Raw genomic sequence first — 17,283 nt, 5'->3', positions numbered from 1 at the left:
ACACCCAGAGCGAAAATAATTGTTCAAACTTTGCCAAAACCCACAAATGAGACACGTTGAACGTGAGTTGGCCAAATCTGGTTTCATAAAGTCATCAACGCACAAACTAATCAGCATTCGTGCCTTTAACCGACCTAAGTTCTTTCCTGTCTTCAGATTTATTCAGATTAACGGGACCTGGCGTCACAATGCAGCTTTGTTGCTCAAACAGCTTAACACATCAAGTGACCGGAGGTGTGAAAGCCTCTCGCTCTCTTTTCCCTGCCCTGTTTTCGTTCCTCCTACAGTTTCCCCGGACGCGGCAGCCGCACGTCTCTGCAGCCAGTGGCGGCCGAGGCCAGACTTTCCACGCTCGGTGGTGAGTAACTCCAGCTTTAACGTGGCTTTAAATGTAGGGATGTGGCCGAAATCAGTGAGCCTCCTGTTTTTCTTCCCTCGTCACAGATATGTGACAATAAGGGGCTTCTGAGACGCAGGTCAAGGGCTGATAGGCTCATCTGTCCCACTGGTTCCCTTCATGTCAGGCCGCCGCCACGCGGGAAGCGATGACGGTCACGTACTCCCGCACGGTCGCGGACGCGGGTCTGGGGACCTTCTTCAACCTGCTCCTGCGATGGAAGGGCAGCATCTACAAGCTCCTCTACAGGGAGCTCATCATCTTCACCGCGCTCTACTACTTCTTCAGCATCGTTTACAGGTACAGCTCCTGCCCGGCTCCGTCGCGGGGGCCGTTCTGTGCTTTTCAGGCGCCACAAAGAGACCCGAGCGTGTGTGCTTTGTCAGGTTTGTGTTGAACGAGGAGCAGAGGAGGCTGTTTGAGAAGCTGTCGATATACTGCGACCGGTACGCGGAGCTCATCCCCGTGTCGTTCGTGCTGGGTACGTTTGGACTTCCTGTTAGTTAGCCGTGGATCCAAATTCGGCCTCTAACCCCACGCTTTGTTCCAGGGTTCTATGTCACCCTGGTTGTGTCCCGCTGGTGGGGTCAGTTCGAGAACGTGCCCTGGCCGGACCGCCTGGCGGCGTTAGTGGGGGGTCACGTGCGCGGGGCCGACGAGGCCTCCAGGTTGACCCGACGCACGCTGATGCGATACGCCAACCTGTCGGGTGTCCTCATTTACCGCTCGGTCAGCACCGCCGTCTACAAGAGGTTTCCCACCATGGAGCACGTGGTGCAGGCAGGTAACGAGGAGGCCGTGGACCAGCGCGGCTCAGGTGCAGCCCCCGACCCGTTTATCGCCGCACCACGTTTGTCTTCCAGGGCTGATGACGTCAGAGGAGCGGAGGCACCTGGAGAACCTGCCCTCCCCTCATAACAAGTTCTGGGTTCCGTGCATGTGGTTCGTGAGTCTGGCTCTGAGAGCTCGGACGGAGGGTCGCATCAACAACGACGTGGCGCTGTCGGCCATTTTCACCGTAGGTCTAAATTTGCTTCTCACCAGAGGCTGAGGACATGTTGGTTTCCTTATTTTGAGGACATTTGGAACCATTTTGAAATTCGTTTTGCGTGTCTTGTGTTTCTCTGTTCAGGAGTTAAATAGTTTGCGGGCAAAGTGTATGAAGCTGTACGGTTACGACTGGATCAGCCTGCCGCTGGTCTACACTCAGGTTTTATAGACTCTGTTTTAGTTGTACGACTAAAAGTTTTCATTAATTTTCACTAATGACGTGTCACAAAATCACTCACATACTGAGCCGCTGGATGTTACGAATGAAGAATAGTTGTGTTCCCAATAGAAATCATAACACCTGACTTAGAGTCACATAATCAGAACCGGGCTCGCTCACATCCTTCTCTACAGCTGCTCGGTGTGATGTCTTCCAGGTGGCCACCGTGGCCGTCTACAGCTTCTTCCTGGCCTGTCTGATTGGCCGTCAGTTCCTGGACCCTGCTCAGAGGTACCCCGGTCACGACGTGGACTTCTACCTGCCCGTGTTCACCTTGTTGCAGTTCTTCTTCTATGTCGGCTGGCTGAAGGTGAGGGGGGGGGGGTCTAACGGAGGGTGTAACGTTCCCCTCGGTGAACGTTAGCGCCGTCCCTTCCTGAGCTCTGCTGCTCTGCTTTGTTTTCCCCCTGTGGCCTTAGGTGGCAGAGCAACTCATCAATCCTTTTGGTGAAGACGACGACGACTTTGAAACCAACTGGCTGGTCGATCGCAATTTACAGGTTTGGATCCGGGCCCAGATTTGCCGCCTGCTGCTTCACTGGCTGCGTTATTCCATGTTTTCCATTGTGTCCCAGGTGTCTTTGTTGTCCGTGGATGAGATGTATGACAGCCTCCCGCTAGTTGAGAAGGACATGTACTGGAATGAGTCTGAGCCTCAGCCTCCCTACACCACTGCCAGTGCTGAACACCGCAAACCCTCCTTCATGGGCTCGGCACTAGATATAAGGTTTAGTAGAGTTTTTATTGCCAGGTAGGAAGTTCTTAAGTCGTCTAACACTTGGCCGACCTTCTGCTTCAACTCAAACAGTGTGCCGAAGGAGGAGATGGAGTTTCAGTCCAACCTGGAGCAAATTAAAGAGCACGAGGAGGCCAACTACTCCACTCCGTTGCTCGGAGGCCTGGGTCGTCTTCTTGGTGTGCACTCCCCCAACTTCCCCCGCTCCTCCCGCGTCTCCCTGCTGCGTCGCCGCCCCGGAGCTCCACTGAGCCGTTTCCCTCTGTACCTGCACTCCGAAGCCCCATCGACCTCGAATCAAGCCCGTCACCCTTTGAACCAGGAGCGAGATCCAGACTACGCGTTCTCCCACGTGCCCCTGTATGAGAGACCGGGCTTCTACAGCTGCCCTCAAACGCCCATCCACTGCGTGCCCCCTGCGGTGCCCCGTCCCCGACCTGCCCGCAGAGCCCAAAGCGAGTGGGATCGCAGCTGCACATCCCTCGCCCCTCCGACGGTGGGGTCACAGGTGCTGCCTCCGGACACGCCCAGCCATATCCCACCCCCGCCGTCCTCCGCTTTCCCCTGGCTGGGCGAGGACGGCGAGGCCCAGAGCACGCCTGCCTTTTCCTTCCCAGACCCGCTTACCGAACTTAGCTCAATATCGAAGCCCAGACCTGGACATGGCTTGCTGTCCCGCCGCCCGCTACCCCCCCGCCTTACGCTGGACAACCTCCCCTCAGCCGACAGCCAGCCAGGACCCCAAAGTGCTCGAGGGGCAGGAAGTGGAGGAGAAAGGGTGTTCTCGTTCACTCCTCCCTCTCGCACAGCTGCTGCAAATCCCAATAATCCCAACAGCAGCTCTAGCAGCATTAATGCAACAAGCACCAACAGCGCTGGCACCACAGGAAGTCTGTGCAACAGTACAAATCACAGTAATTTTAGCAACCATGGGAGCTTTGGCACCAACATTAGAGCAAGCAACGGGGGCACCAACGGGGGCTTGAGCAATAACATGAACACAGTTTCCACTTCAGCGCCATCGCAGCAAGAAAGCAACCAGCAAAACTCTCCCAATGACTCAGGAATCTCACTGGCTGAAGGAGACCTGCTGGGAGTTTTGGTGGAGGGTGGAGTGACCAAGGCAGCGGGAGGAAGGGAGCAGGACTGAGAAAAGAGCATGTGCCGCCATTGTTTACCACGTCATGGTATCGGTTGGATTTGAAAGGTTTTACACATGGGCCTCACTCACAACTGCAAAGTATTTGTTGCAAATATAAATTAATCTCTAATTCCCAATAAGCAGAACAATTACCCTACTTCCAAAAAGTCCCTTATGAGTTTTATTCCTAAACATGTGAATCAAAAGCAAAACGCTCCCATCTTATCTGTAGCAAGAAGCCAAAAGGTTTAACTCTAGTTGTTCCATCGCAGTAACAAATATCCCTGATCACATTGTGCTGCTTCTGTTATGTCAACATTTTTAATGAAAAATAAAATCTTGAAACCAAATTATGTTCAGGTTCTCTGATTTTATAGATTTCAAGTTTTACACCAGGAGAGAAATATCATTTAACCTGAGACTCACTGCAGGCACATTTCTCTAAATCAACAACAATTTAGGATTTATTAACAGGAAGCAGACAGACTTCAAATAAAAGCCTTTACTGATCAATCAAAACAAGAAAATTCAAATATTTAGATTATACAGACGTGTTTTACAAGTTCAAGCATCAACTTTATTACGTCACCTACATGCACATTACCTGACAAAACTACAGCACTGACACCAAAAACAAGTAGAATAGTGGGGAAAAGAAAAAAAAAATTAAAAATTACATTTTATTGGAAACAGAACACAAACAAGACTAACATTATACAGCAGTATGCATCTGTATCCGTGTACAGAATCACTTGTGTCCTACTGGAGGCGAGTGCCACACAGCAGAGCTGGTGCGCTTAAAATACCGTGGCTTGCTCTTGTAAAAGATGTTTTCCAGTTTTGGTGATTCAATTGGTCCGAAGAAAGAGTCTAAATCTGGAGGGTTGAAGTATTGCTTCATAATTATCTGCTGCAGATTGGGACCTGGAATAAAATAAGGAAATACAATGTCAGCAGGTGCTGTAGGCATGGCCAAAGAAAAAAAAAAAAACTTTGTCACACTTGCCTTCTGCCCAGGATGGAATCGGTTTCCTTGGTGCAGACTCATCATCGGTAGAGTCGTCACTATTTTGGTCCATCCCATAATCCTCAGTACTTTTTAAAGAGTTTCCAGAATTTGGTGTGAGGGAGTAAGACTGTGGCGATTTCTGCAGAAGAACAAAAAGGAGGTTTTAGTTTGATGATGGGATGTCCATTATTTTGCATGGTTGGACATTGAGCCAAGTACCTCAATATCCACGGTCACATTCAGACCAGCCCCTTTTCCTATAGGTGTGGTCATTACAGAGCTCTGAAAAGATCAAGAGAAGAGGTTTCACATCTGGGAGAAACACCATTTACAATTATGTGTAGATTATATAAAAGCTAATGGTGAAATAGAGGAAAACTCACCTCAATATCCACAGTCACATTCAAGGCAGTAGCAGCAGCAGCCTTCATTGCAGAAGAAAAAATAAGGCTATTGTCATTATCATTACTGTCTGGGTATTGTTGGTCATTTTCATATTGTTTTACATGGATCTGTTAAAGCCTCAAGTCACAGTACTATTTTTAGGTTTACCCGTGTGTCAGCAGCTTTTTTAGCAGCAGCTTCTCTCTCTTTAGCAGCTTTTTCTTCTGCAGCCAACCTCTGCTGCTGCTCCTGGTGGAACAAAGTAAGTTAGAAGATAAACAACAATAAAAACCAATGCACTGTACCATCTGCCCTGGGTTAACAACAAACAGCTGCATTAGAATCAACAGTAAATTATTAGCTGTATGGTAGACCTGAAGGAAGATTGTTAAATTAAATTAACTGCTGCTGCAATAAATCACCTATGAAGGCTGGCCTAGCTAAACTAGGTTGCAGAAGAACATGTGCAAAATGTACTTAAAAATCTCAAGTCTTTCATCTTGTATGCAACATTCATGCCATAAAACACTGGCTTCTCCTCCGGTATTACACATTCTCTATAAATGCAGATTTCTCACCCGTTTTATCTTTTCTTCGTGCAGCCTCCTTTTCTCCTCCAGTTCCCTCCTTTCTTTCTCTCTGGCTGCTCTCTCTAATTCACGTTGCAGAGCCAGAGCTTTTTCTTTCTCTGCTCGCTCCCTGGAAGAACAGACCTCTATTTAGTAAACCACCTCACCTTTCCATTAGTGCCATTGATTACATGTTTATGTCCAAAGGTGAGGACAGCTTGGATGATGGCGTAGATGCTACTGGGACATTAGCTGACCTTTCAGCAGCAGCTTGCCGCTCTCTCTCCAACTCTCGTTCCCTCTCGCGCTCCTGCTCCTTCTTCAGCTCTAGCGCTTTGCGAGCCTCCGCCAGCCTACGAGCTCGCTGTTCCTCCTCTTCAGCTTTCTTTTTAGCCAGAAGCTCGTGCTGCCGCTTTTCTTCCTCCTAAAAAGGTGAATTGAAAAAAAAAAAAGAAAATCTCATTAAAAATGACATGCGATGGCAAGCCTCTTTGCATCTGCAGCTGTGTAATAAACTCTGTAGTACACAATCTAAAACAGCAGTATGGCTCTTTGCATTTACATACAGCTGGTGCATTAAAGATTCTGCATCATTATTTCCTTTGAATCCACCTAAATTTCCTAAAACTAAATTAATACAATCTTCTGATTGCATTAACTGATCCAATGCCAAATATTTGTGAACTCATGGATTTAGTAACTGGTGAAGATTTAGTCTTACCGCTTGCTGGAGCTTCTTCCTTTTGGCCTCCTCTTCCAGTTTCTTCTTCTGCTCCAGCTCTTCTTGGCGTTTTAATGCCACCTTCTTTTTGGCCTTTTCTTCTGCCAGACGCTGAAAAAGGAATCAAAAAATAAAAAAAAAAGTTAAAGAAATTGCTTTTGTCTGTTTTTACATAAAAATACAGATCCAGGCATCACATTCACCTTATCATTTTTTTCATCTATCTGAGCCATTTTTTGCTCAATCTTCTTTTTCTTTTCTTCCTCCCTCTGCTCTTCTTTCACTCTGGCCTCATACACCCTCCTTAGCCTCTCATCCCTCTTCCTAGAAGACAAGAATATTCAGTTTATACAATAACAGATTAGACAGTCATCCAGAGTATATTTATTCAGAAACATGCTGAATGGTCACCTTTTCATTTCCTCCTGTTTTTTTCTCTTATCTTCCTCTATTTTCTTTATTCGTTCATCCTCTTGCTCCTGCTTCTTTTTAATGGCTTCCAGCTTGTTACGCTGTTTTGTCTTTTTGAACAAAAACCAAACAAACAAAAAGACAAACATAATGGTCACATTTTTTTAAATTATGTCATCAAAACAATTATAGTAAATATATAGTAAATGTTTAAACAATCAAGTGGCAACTGGAGTGCATGAATATGGAAAAACACTTTCCCAAAAGAAAATTTTATTCTAAGATTTTGTGCCATTTGTCTTTCACCAATTAAATATCAGCTACAGTTGTATCTAATCTACAGTTGGTGAAGTACACCTCATCTGATGCACCTCCAGAGCCATTTCTATGACAATAACTAAAAAGGGCAGAATAATGTGATTGGAAGAAGTTATTTCTGAAGCAGTTAATCTCCCAAAGAAAAGAAGGACAGACCTTCAGTGTGGTCTCCTCACCAAGTGACATGGTTTCTGGTCAAGACAGACTTTTTTGATGTTCACCTCCGGTGGAATTTTGTTCAATTGTGAGTTCAAGCTTTTGGTGGATGTTAGATTATGAAAGATGGCTAAACAGGAGTGTTAGGTGGGAGTGTAAATGCATTTGGGAGGCTGTCAAACTGTGTATACAGACACATGCACTACATGGGGTCTAATTTTGTTTTAGACGGACCCTTTAAATACTGCTCTCATGTATTCAAATGTCTGATTCTTCGTTTATGTGGAAACGACCAAGCTGCTTTCCTAAAGTGTTTGCCCCTAAACACCCATAAACAACAAGCAGTGCTTCAACTTTACACTTACCACTACACCAAGACTGAGCTGGGGAGGGACAAGAAAACATGCAAATAATGGGCTTGAGTAATGCTACAGCTCAACAAAATGTGAGCCATTTCATTTTCATTTTTTAAATTCTAAAAATGTGCAGTGACTTCACTTTATGACAGGTGTTAAAGATAATTGTGGGTATGAAAGGTATACAATTAAAAAGGGATCATGAATAGTTGTTCTGTAAATATACGTCAAGACTTGGTATGAAATAAATTTCAATTCAGCTTTGATGTAAATTAAGCTGTAGTTAAGCATTTGTTATTTTGACATAAAGGCCACTCCAGAATAGTCACCTTAGGATCAACTCTCAACGGAGTGGTGTGTTTGATGAAGGACTTAATCGCAGAAGAGCGACCGAAAGAATTTGGAGTCATCATTAGCATTTGATTCTTCTGCACGGTGTGAAGAAATGATCTCATATTTGGTCTGATTGCCTGTTTATAAACAAAAAAAACAGGGGAAAAAAATTCAAAACCTGTTAGGAAGTTATTCATTACTTACATTTTTATGTTTTTTTTTAACCTCAAGAAACAAACAATCATCTTACACTCTGGCTTTTCTTGGGAGGAGAGAACCGTTTTGTGGGACTTTCCTCTACAGTATCTGGTGCTTTGCGTTTTGTACTGCGCCGTGACCTTGGGACACACAAAAAGGACGCGAAACAAAATTTACACCAACAGTTTCAAAACAATGACACGTTAATAGCTCTGTGTGCATATGGTTGTTGTAGTGTTTTTTAACCAATGTGACGGTAACACCCTAGTTCCTTGATGTTCGCTTCCTGCATCACAACCCTTAAACCTGAATGCAGGTAATAAGCTCAAGTCACTTAAATAAATAAATAATAATAATTAAAAAAAAACAGTCACTCCCACTAGATAGAGACAAAAAAGACACACTGAGCCCTCACCTACGACTGGACTGGGTAATCCGGTGCTTGTCAGCAACACCTGAAACATAAATGTATTCATTATACAGCACAAACTGGGGGCCTTGACAGATACCAGCCATGTTAACATACAAGAACTATTCTATAAAACTGAACAACAACTTGAACAGCTCTTTTACCTATTGTCTTTTGTGGGGTGCTCATTGTTACCACACTGGTAAACAATGAAGGAGGCGCCAGTTTAGGAGAGTTTGCAGCAACAGAACGAGTAATACGTCCAACAGATAGATGTGCACGCTCCTGAGTCTGTGTAGACTTTTGTTTAAAACAAACAATAGAAATCAAAAAGAAATAAGTGAGACAGTTCAACAAGAACAAATATAATTGGGATTCTCAGTTTGGCAATGATAATAGACAAACATATTTTCATACCGTTGGACTTTTTGAAAGTTCTGCTCCTGCATTATCCTCTTTGTCTGCAGGTACAGCTGACTCCAACACACTGTAAAAAAGTAAACAAACTTGTATTGGTAAATAAACTTGGAGAATACATAAGCATCTGCACACACTGCACCTATTAAACACAGAATTTAAGTCTGGGTCAAAACACTGGATTATCTTGGGTCATTACTCACGCCTGTTGTTCTTCTTCATCAGCAGAGTCCATAGGGGAGTCATCTACAAAAATACAATTTAATAAAAATCGGTGAGAAAGAGTTACAAATTATTGACATTTCACAGAAAACAACACAGCTTAGTTCTCACCAGCAACATTGCTGCTACAAGTGGAATTGCCCGTACGAGAAGCTTTCCTCTTCATCATGGAGCGTCGAGAGGCGCGGCGAACAGACTCCTGCGTCATACTGTGGCGTAAACCAGCCAGCGAGTGACGGAGCTTGAGGGAGCATCGCACTGAACTCTGACGCGAGCTGGTACCAGATCCAGCTATTTCAATCTTTGCAGCAGAACGACTGGGAGAGGGTTCTGGTTTTTCAAGCAGTTCAGCAGACAAGCGGTCTACTGATGAGATTCTGACAACAATCTCTGGTGAGGGTACCTTTGGTGGCGACTGGGCAGGGATGCATGCGCCATCAAACTTTACTTCTGTACTCTCCATCTCGCTATTGTTGTCCAGCTTTTCATCATTTACCAGCTGTGGCTTCTTGTTCTGCACATCCTCTGTATTACAGTTGTGGTTAAATGGCTGTGTCCCATCCTCGTCCACATTAGGTTTCGTTTGTTTGTTTTTGCGGGTGGGTCGCTTAGCCTGTGAAGCTTTGGTTTCAGAAGCAGAAGACTCAGGAATTTCTTCAGGAATTAAGTTTAGTGATTTGCTAGACGAGCCACAAAGATTACCCTCCATCTCGCTATTGTTGTCCGGCTTTTCATCATTTACCAGCTGTGGCTTCTTGTTCTGCACATCCTCTGTATTACAGTTGTGGCTAAATGGCTGTGTCCCATCCTCGTCCACATTAGGTTTCGTTTGTTTGTTTTTACGGGTGGGTCGCTTAGCCTGTGAAGCTTTGGTTTCAGAAGCAGAAGACTCAGGAATTTCTTCAGGAATTAAGTTTAGTGATTTGCTAGACGAGCCACGAAGATTACTGCGCCTTCCCTTTGAAAATCTGGGCAGAAAGCAAACAATTCATTTCAACTTAAATAGGCACAACATAATAAAAACACAACTGATATGACATTTATTGGTCTGAAATAAGCTAAATAATAAAGCATCAAACCTTCGATTTGCTTGATTTTCCTCCTGACGCCCTAGAGATATACGCTTCCTGCGACTATTCTTTTTTTGTGATGGCGTTTTTGGCATCAACTCTGGTTCATCATTAAAATCTCTAAAATTGAATGAAGAGGCTTCATTAGGGACCGTATTAAGGAGAAATCAGCCAAACCACTTGTTATAGTATATCAGAATATAAAAACATGTAATGGTTTAAAATAGCTTATTCAGATGACTTTGATGATTACTGAAAGCTCACCTTGACAACATGCGGTTGGCTTCTTGTTGGATCTCCTCAAGCCAAACCATGTGGACATTGTTAATGTCATTAATGAATTCTTGTGTTTTGCCATCAAACATTTGCATGAGGGACTGCACAGATGACAGTACGGAGTTCATGGTGACGGCCTGAGGGTTAAACGAACCGGTTAAAAACAGAAAAACAGCTTTGTTCAACTGGTGATGCAGAGAGATTCCCTGTTTAACAGCAGACAGCATGGTAAAAATTCAAGTGTAACATCTGATTGTTCAGTGAGTTGTGACATCTGATGGTTATATCGCCACTCACTTACTCATTAGACTAAAATAACGTAGAGAAGTAGCAACGAGTATCTGCTCATAATACAACGTACGTTTGCAACTTACTGACGGCAAGTGTAACATTTTGTTCTGTTCGTATGTCATTGTTATTGCTAGTGATAACGATTTGTATTCAAGTTTAATGGACTGATTGGTGTGGTGTCTATTTGAATACTCAGTTCACATAGTATTTTTTGTTGTTTTCGTTTTAATCTTATAATAGCAATGCACAGCATTGACACGGTGACAGCAAGGCTAGCTTGACTTAAAACCAAATGTCTTACAAAAATAAAAAGGACTGGAGTCAGACCCATGACCTATTACCCATGAAACAAGCTAATATAACTAGCGAAGACTTAATATTTTAAATAGATGGCCAAGCACCAACGTCAGTGTCGTAAGTGAAGGTTCATTAGACTTGTTTAAGCTAATGTGGAAGCTAGCTAACGTAAATGTAACTGGCAAACGCTAGCAAACGCGGGTATTGTGATTACCTTCGTTATCCGACTTTCAGAAAAGAAAATCCGGTGCTCGTCGACGACACTGTTTGGAAAATCAAAAAATTCTATCGCATGCTGACGTGAGAATTAAACAAAAGCAGCAAAAACTTAAACTGATGCCACTTTTCTTTGCGTCTTAAAAGTAAACCCCGGACAGGAACAGCACGACTACCACTCACCCGCTGAAACCGTTTACCTTGTTCAAAACTTCCCCAGCCAATCCCGAAGCTCCGCAAGTAGAGGTTCGATTAAGTGAAAGGCGTATCCAGAAGGGCGGGGAAAGCCACTATGTCTCTACAGTGCGAAACGTTACAGAGGGCAAAACGGCCCACAACGGAAAACAAACCGTGCACACGCAGGGGAAGTTCGGGGCGGGATTACAGCGCTTCTCTGGTTTAAACCAACCAATCGGCGTTGAGCGGAATTTAACAACGACATTATCACGTGTTCTGTCAGCGCTTTTGACAAAAATATATACAAGGGACTTTTAATCACGCTCACATTGAGCAGTTTTGCAGGCATAACATTTTTAATACGGAAAGATAAATGCATTTAAGTACAGCCGCTTGATGTTTTTTTTTTCATTTTCTAACTTGCATATTGTGGGACTTGCTGTCAATCACACTACAAAGGTAAGAACGTACGGTAAACTCGGAAATAAGGTTTTTATCTATTATATGACACCTAATTCATTTTTTGATAATTTTTTACACTTAAGTAGTTGAGTTGTTAAGATACTAAAATGATAAATTAGCACAATACAAGAGGTGTTTAAAATTGCTGTGCTGCAGGTTTTGAAATTGAGTGAAAGCAAGAACACCTCTTTGTGTTTTCTTTTTATTAAATCATTTGAAACTTACACATTATTAAAATAGCAAGTAGTTGTTGACTCAAGTGGAATTATATAACGTAATAGCAGATCAGATATAAATATCTTCATGCACATGACTTTAACGTAGGCAGGACACAATGGGTTTCTGTTTCAGATGGGCCAGCAGAAAAATGTGGATGCCACTTTACGAACGCAACCGGGCTCTCGAGGAAAAGTTACTGGTTGCCCTGATAACACAGATATATGAACATGAAGTAACCACACAAATATAAAGAATACACATGCTCAAAGCTTTTAAAAAAATATATTTGGACACACACTGCAGAATAAATTTAATTTAAAACCTAAAAATGTCTGCAATTTAACTACACTTATTCAAGACAACCAGCTTTGATTGCCCTCCCTCATGTCTGACAAACAATAATCTCTTTTATTGCATGTCTGAGCATATGTGTTACCTGGTGTCAGAGGGATTTTGGTTCCTGATGCTTTTAGGACAACCTCTAGATCATGGAGCTTAGTATTGTTAGATTTGGATCTGTGTTTCCGGAGTATGACACAAATTTCTTCTTTCCGCAGCAGCCAGTCCATCTGCTGGCCCAGGTAGTTGACACCACGAATGCAAAGCTCACAAATGTCATTGGGAAGTAATGGAGAAAAGGCCAGACATTCTCTCTGAACTCTATTTAAAAAAAAAAACAAGAATGTGTAAGTTTCACCTCCTGTGTCTATATATGAATGTATTTTCTTTGATAGTAATACAGAAGACTGACCTGAACCCAGTGTAACCAAACAGTACAGCTTGCAGGAATCCTCCCATACCTGTGAGGAAGTTTACGGCACCCGAGCCATCTGATGACTCACTCCACACCTGTGGAAAAAGGTCATTCACAAATGTTTGCAAAAACTCTCATCTGGGAGTCAAGATGATACCTGGAACGGGCCCTGGATGTTCTTGAAGCACTTGTTGAGTAAAAGTTGAGCTTTCTCAGCCTCTCCAAGTTCCAGCCAGCCGATCGCAAACATACCCTTTACAGTGTAAAATAAAAGCATCAAAAGCAAACACATTCATTAATGTGGTAACAACAACAGGTGACAGGTACTGTAAAGCACAGCTGGTTCTGTGTACAACAAGCACTAGGCAAACTAATTCCTAAAGTACTTTGCAATAAAATCAACAGAGTGGCACTTTCAGGTGTGTGATCTTTTTTAATATAAAAGGAGGTCGTCCTCTAACTGCAAGGTTGGCGGTTCAAGCCCTCACCGTGGTCGATATGTCGAAGTGTCCTTGGGTCAGACACTGAAGTGTTTCGAGCAAGCGCTGGTGCATGGCAGCTGCTGGCATCGGTATGTGATTGTGAGAGTAAATGGTTGAATGAGAAGTAGTGTAAAGTGTTTTGGATTCTGGAAGGGTGTTTAAATGCGCTATATATAAGTTCAGACCATTTACCATTGTACACATTCAGGATCTTATCTTACAAAATGGTTCAGGTAGAAACCATAGACCTACCTACTTTAAAGTAGCCAGTCAACATTCTTACCCATGTCATGGCTGGACCATTTGGGTCCGTTACAGGCTCGTACAATTGAAGGTCATTTCTTCGGACCTCCTGGGACATGGTCAGCCCCAGCGGATAGCCCAACATTACTGTGTCCGCTTGCTTTACTGGCTGACCTGAGGGAGAGAGAGAGCCACAATCCATTCTCACGTAACGAGCACGGTCCATTTTTCTGCTCGACTTCAAGAAGGGCTTAACTTGCACCTTTATTATAGCCATCAAACTCAGGATGGTACTGGGACTCCTCGTCAAAAGGAATCATTATTTGTTGGGCCACTTCCTTCCATTCTTTGGGTGTGGAATGTTGGAGGAGGTCAGACAACTCCACAGCAAACTGCAGACTGATGAATTAGAAGTGTTTAGTGTTGCTGTTTTACATAAATTAGTATTTACCTTACAAGATGTGCTAGTACCTGAATTTGGCCACTGTGTTGGTGTACACAGAGTCGTTGATGTTTCTGTAATACTCGTCAGGAGGCATGACGCCTTAATGCCACAGAAGAAATGGTAAGTTGTATTTATTGGCAAAATTGGTGTTGTTCCTAAACTTCCATAACAATATAACATACATTTAAAGGACAAAACCATGAGGGAGAGACTTTTTGATGGATTACTCCAGTCTGATGGAGTTGATACAGCACTCAGCCACAGAGCAGGGAAAACAAATGACTATGAAGAGATGTTAAGCCATCACAAAGTCAGGAGCTATTATCCTAGAACACTGGTCTTTACCTAGGAGATGATATTTCTGGTCCTCTGGGTTCCAGGTTACTCTAGAAACCCAGTAATCAGCCACGCCGTATATCACCTCGCTGCCCTGACCCTCTTTGAACACGGACAGATCCTACAACCAAGAGCTCAGTTAATACCATGCCACGGGGTGAGACGTCTGACAGCGGGTAGGGACTGACGGTACTTCAGTGAGGTAGAGATAATGCTGGAAGGCCATGGTGATGTCTCCGTTAATGTGAATCTCCTGTTGTCCGTAAACATCCTCTGGACATACCTCTCTCCCGGACACAGCACTCTCCCAGGGGAACTTGAGTCCCTGTGAAGAAAAAAAAGTTTTATGTTCAAGTATAAAATAAGATTCCCTGGTAGAAAAAGGATGTATGGACGGATGGATGGATATAAATCGACATGAAAACTAAGGCCTCACACTAAACCCTCTGAACACATCTTAACCTACCTGCCTACAGTTGTTGTCAGTGGAATGAGTCATACCTTGTATCCCTGCTTCTGGGCGTTGTCTCTTGCACCCTGTCTAGTCCTCACCCTGTACTCCAGCACAGTTCGAGCTAATCTGGGGTAGAAGAGGGCGATCCCAGGATACATCCAGACGTCCTGTCACAGCAAGTAGGGACACTGTGAGACAAAGTGTATTCCACAACATGTAGGAAACATAAGCAGCCATCTTTTCCCAGAAGCCTCACCTGGTCCCAGAAGACATGGCCCCAGTAGTCCTGACCAGCCCCACCATTAGAGAGCCCGCCTGGACTGACTCCACCGAAGGAGCCGGAGGTGTCGTGTATGGAGGGGAAGGCGCTGAGCAGGTAAAACATGCAGCCAATCAGAGCTCTACAGAGCCTCTCTGACCCGGTCACCTCCAACTTGCTCTCCAACCACAGCTCGGTCCAGGCCTTCTCGTGAGACAGACGCAGGTTACCAGTCGCCATTAGCTCCAGGGCCTGGTCAAAAGTGGCCTCAGCAGAGTCTAAACTGTTGGCCACGACAAGGATGAAGCCCCAGCGAGCCTGGCTCTGGTCTGGAGGCAGAGTAAGGGTTGGGGGTATGGGGGTCCAGATGAGGTGCACTGTGGGACAGGAGCCCCCTGGGACCTCTGCTGTAGTCGTCTGTCCGTGGATGTACCTGAGAAGTTAACTGTGAAAATCTGGTCCTGTCAAAATGGACGGTTTCTGTGCGTGTCAACCTCACCTTGCTCCCTTATAATCAGGGCCAGCCTCGAAAACAATGTCTTTGCTTTGGGGTGTGAACGAACTGAGCAGCTTCACAGCGATGGGCTCCGCTGACGTCACCTGACGCACCAGCATCACCTCCATCACCATCATGTTGGAGTAGTACCGGTGTGAGTACAACGACTGTGACGCCGTTACACTGGCTGTGCTCAGCGTGTGCGTAAAAATGCCTGGACGACAAGGCGAGACCGTGGGCAAAGAAACAAACCACGACCAACAGAAGCGACGGGCAGCCCACGGGCCTGACCTGTGTGGGTGTCCAGGCTGTAGGAATGCTGAGCGGGTGCCTCCGTCTCCACCGTCACAGCCAGAGGGCAGGGCACGTCTGCTCGGTGGCAGTGTCCGCCTTCCCCGTTGTACACGCAACCCATGTGCATGATGGGGTTGTACACCCTCCACCCCAGAAGTCCATTGGCCAGCGGAGGGAGGAAGCGGGGGTCACTGGGTAGAACGTCAGTGGAGAAGATGTAGGGGTCGGGGTCACCGGACATGATGAGGAGGGGATCACTGAGTGTGGGGGTGGGTTTTTCCAGGAAACCTTTAGCTGAATGGAGAAATATTTGAAAAGCAAACGCTGGTCCTTCCTGTCAATGGTCACTATATTCACTATATTACATAACAGAACTTCATTTACAAAACTTCAGATTATGGTTCTCTCAGCCTTTTTATAGGTTGTGTACTTTGACACATCTGTGTCACAAGACGTCCACATGCCATCCCAACACAATATTGCCCAGTAATGAGCAATATAAATATGACTCACAAACACAGAACATACAGGAAACAGATGCTCAAAGTCGCAGCAACTGTTACAGTTTAGAAGAAAACCTCCCCAATTCGCTTCCATACACACAACAGTGGGGATGTTTCACCCTCATGTGAACAGGAAGACACATCTGTTTCTGTAACAAAGAAGAACTAAGCAGAAGTAAGAAGGTTCCCAAACCGGTTGTTCTTCGAAGTGGACTCTTCAAAAAAAAAAAAGAAACAACAACTGCAAATTCGTTTTCCAGTTCAAACGTAGTCAAAGCGAAGCGCCGTGAAGTTGCTGAGCGTCGGTCCAGCTGGAGGCGGAGGCCTCAGAACTCTGGGCTGCGAGGAAAACCTGGACGTGATCCGTGGCCTGCAGAAAAACATGGCGCGGATTTATGGAGGATGGAGGAACGTGCCCTTCAGGTGCTGTTGGCACGTGCTCTGATCTAATCCCACTATTTCTACACATGTTGAAGTCTGTTTGACAACCACGTCCGGCTCCAGCACCAGACCACTTAAAACCTCTCTAGGTTCAAGTAGGAATGTTTATGTTTTCAGCCCTTCTTCGTTTCACTTCTCTCGTAAATGTCTTAACAATCGCTCTGCAGCCTTTTACTGCACTTGATGCTATTTCAGTCCTTTTACGTGTCCCGCAGTCAGACTCACAGTCTGTGGGGGCATCGTCTTATTCAGTCAGTGCTTTCATACATATTTCCACTGTGACATAGTTACAGCTGCTCAAAGGTTTCCAATCATATGATCTAATATTAAATCCCTGGAGTGGATAACACATAATAATACACCCCCAATTAATGAATTTGTGAATTGCAGCGGAGGGTTGGTGGCTTTTTGTTCCACCTGTTCTCATCTATTCCAGGTTGGTCTGTCCGACCATGGTTCTGCCCCTGTGCCCTCTGCTGCAGCATTACTCGAGCTGCGCCTCTTGGTGGCGCTGAGGAGCT

General features: G+C 44.8%; 3 protein-coding genes and 1 long non-coding RNA gene across 9 annotated transcripts; 2 read left to right on the top strand and 2 right to left on the bottom strand.

Annotated features, from left to right (window-relative positions):
• Positions 1 to 109: 109 nt before the first annotated feature.
• On the top strand, positions 110 to 3,876 carry best1 (bestrophin 1). Of its 2 annotated transcripts, XM_029153192.3 has the most exons (10): positions 110 to 358; positions 445 to 697; positions 784 to 878; positions 948 to 1,181; positions 1,261 to 1,415; positions 1,530 to 1,607; positions 1,825 to 1,977; positions 2,087 to 2,167; positions 2,243 to 2,394; positions 2,476 to 3,876. In XM_029153192.3, exons 2-10 carry the CDS (start codon positions 546 to 548, stop codon positions 3,551 to 3,553), a joined length of 2,178 nt encoding a protein of 725 aa, XP_029009025.1. In that variant the 5' UTR covers positions 110 to 358; positions 445 to 545; the 3' UTR covers positions 3,554 to 3,876. The 2 variants fall into 2 exon arrangements, with proteins under 2 accessions (XP_029009025.1, XP_040927075.1); XM_041071141.2 differs by lacking the exon at positions 110 to 358 and having other exon boundaries at positions 595 to 878.
• Positions 3,877 to 4,031: 155 nt separating this feature from the next.
• Positions 4,032 to 11,515, bottom strand: incenp (inner centromere protein). 4 transcript variants are annotated; one of them, XM_055509864.1, is made up of 22 exons: positions 11,398 to 11,515; positions 10,382 to 10,530; positions 10,127 to 10,237; positions 9,159 to 10,015; positions 9,029 to 9,071; positions 8,826 to 8,895; positions 8,573 to 8,708; positions 8,415 to 8,454; positions 8,246 to 8,305; positions 8,052 to 8,139; positions 7,798 to 7,938; positions 7,478 to 7,495; positions 6,639 to 6,748; positions 6,431 to 6,551; positions 6,228 to 6,338; positions 5,764 to 5,930; positions 5,516 to 5,636; positions 5,106 to 5,186; positions 4,937 to 4,978; positions 4,773 to 4,835; positions 4,551 to 4,692; positions 4,032 to 4,468 (listed from the first exon to the last, which is right to left on the bottom strand). In XM_055509864.1, exons 2-22 carry the CDS (start codon positions 10,519 to 10,521, stop codon positions 4,293 to 4,295), a joined length of 2,838 nt encoding a protein of 945 aa, XP_055365839.1. In that variant the 5' UTR covers positions 10,522 to 10,530; positions 11,398 to 11,515; the 3' UTR covers positions 4,032 to 4,292. The 4 variants fall into 4 exon arrangements, with proteins under 4 accessions (XP_055365839.1, XP_055365838.1, XP_055365840.1 ...); XM_055509863.1 differs by lacking the exon at positions 11,398 to 11,515 and adding an exon at positions 11,196 to 11,391; XM_055509865.1 differs by lacking the exons at positions 7,478 to 7,495; positions 11,398 to 11,515 and adding an exon at positions 11,196 to 11,391.
• A 105-nt stretch (positions 11,516 to 11,620) lies between these two features.
• On the top strand, positions 11,621 to 12,973 carry LOC121202295 (uncharacterized). The gene is made up of 3 exons (XR_005897806.2): positions 11,621 to 11,833; positions 12,613 to 12,741; positions 12,835 to 12,973. It is a non-coding gene; the product is annotated as an uncharacterized LOC121202295 (long non-coding RNA).
• pgghg (protein-glucosylgalactosylhydroxylysine glucosidase) lies at positions 12,023 to 17,110 on the bottom strand. 2 transcript variants are annotated; one of them, XM_029153193.3, is made up of 14 exons: positions 16,515 to 17,110; positions 15,816 to 16,112; positions 15,528 to 15,738; positions 15,026 to 15,461; positions 14,817 to 14,936; positions 14,509 to 14,640; positions 14,325 to 14,436; positions 14,006 to 14,078; positions 13,797 to 13,933; positions 13,575 to 13,708; positions 12,967 to 13,062; positions 12,807 to 12,904; positions 12,492 to 12,715; positions 12,023 to 12,260 (listed from the first exon to the last, which is right to left on the bottom strand). In XM_029153193.3, the coding sequence occupies exons 2-14, from the start codon at positions 16,057 to 16,059 to the stop codon at positions 12,184 to 12,186; spliced, it is 2,094 nt and encodes a 697-aa protein (XP_029009026.1). In that variant the 5' UTR covers positions 16,060 to 16,112; positions 16,515 to 17,110; the 3' UTR covers positions 12,023 to 12,183. The 2 variants fall into 2 exon arrangements, with proteins under 2 accessions (XP_029009026.1, XP_040927076.1); XM_041071142.2 differs by having other exon boundaries at positions 15,816 to 17,110.
• Positions 17,111 to 17,283: the final 173 nt, after the last annotated feature.

The sequence above is a fragment of the Betta splendens genome, chromosome 6, assembly GCF_900634795.4.
Source record: "Betta splendens chromosome 6, fBetSpl5.4, whole genome shotgun sequence".
Lineage (NCBI taxonomy): Eukaryota > Metazoa > Chordata > Actinopteri > Anabantiformes > Osphronemidae > Betta > Betta splendens.
Note: the sequence above shows the minus strand (reverse complement) of the source record. Positions and strands in the feature narration are given on the sequence as shown.

What these genes read in the sequence shown, in the direction of transcription:
- best1 (XM_041071141.2), top strand. Translation starts at nt 614, where the DNA reads ATGGAAGGGCAGCATCTACAAGCTCCTCTACAGGGAGCTCATCATCTT. An exon ending in CGCTGTCGGCCATTTTCACC is followed by an intron (nt 1,416 to 1,529) that starts GTAGGTCTAAAT and finishes TTCTCTGTTCAG; the next exon opens with GAGTTAAATAGTTTGCGGGC. An exon ending in TGCCGCTGGTCTACACTCAG is followed by an intron (nt 1,608 to 1,824) that starts GTTTTATAGACT and finishes GATGTCTTCCAG; the next exon opens with GTGGCCACCGTGGCCGTCTA.
- incenp (XM_055509864.1), bottom strand. Translation starts at nt 10,521, where the DNA reads ATGAACTCCGTACTGTCATCTGTGCAGTCCCTCATGCAAATGTTTGAT. An exon ending in GATGAAGAAGAACAACAGGC is followed by an intron (nt 8,896 to 9,028) that starts GTGAGTAATGAC and finishes ACTTTTTTACAG; the next exon opens with TGTGTTGGAGTCAGCTGTAC. An exon ending in ATGTGACCGTGGATATTGAG is followed by an intron (nt 4,693 to 4,772) that starts GTACTTGGCTCA and finishes GTTCTTCTGCAG; the next exon opens with AAATCGCCACAGTCTTACTC.
- pgghg (XM_041071142.2), bottom strand. Translation starts at nt 16,059, where the DNA reads ATGTCCGGTGACCCCGACCCCTACATCTTCTCCACTGACGTTCTACCC. An exon ending in CCAGAAATATCATCTCCTAG is followed by an intron (nt 14,079 to 14,324) that starts GTAAAGACCAGT and finishes TGTGGCATTAAG; the next exon opens with GCGTCATGCCTCCTGACGAG. An exon ending in TTTGGTTACACTGGGTTCAG is followed by an intron (nt 12,716 to 12,806) that starts GTCAGTCTTCTG and finishes TTTTTTAAATAG; the next exon opens with AGTTCAGAGAGAATGTCTGG.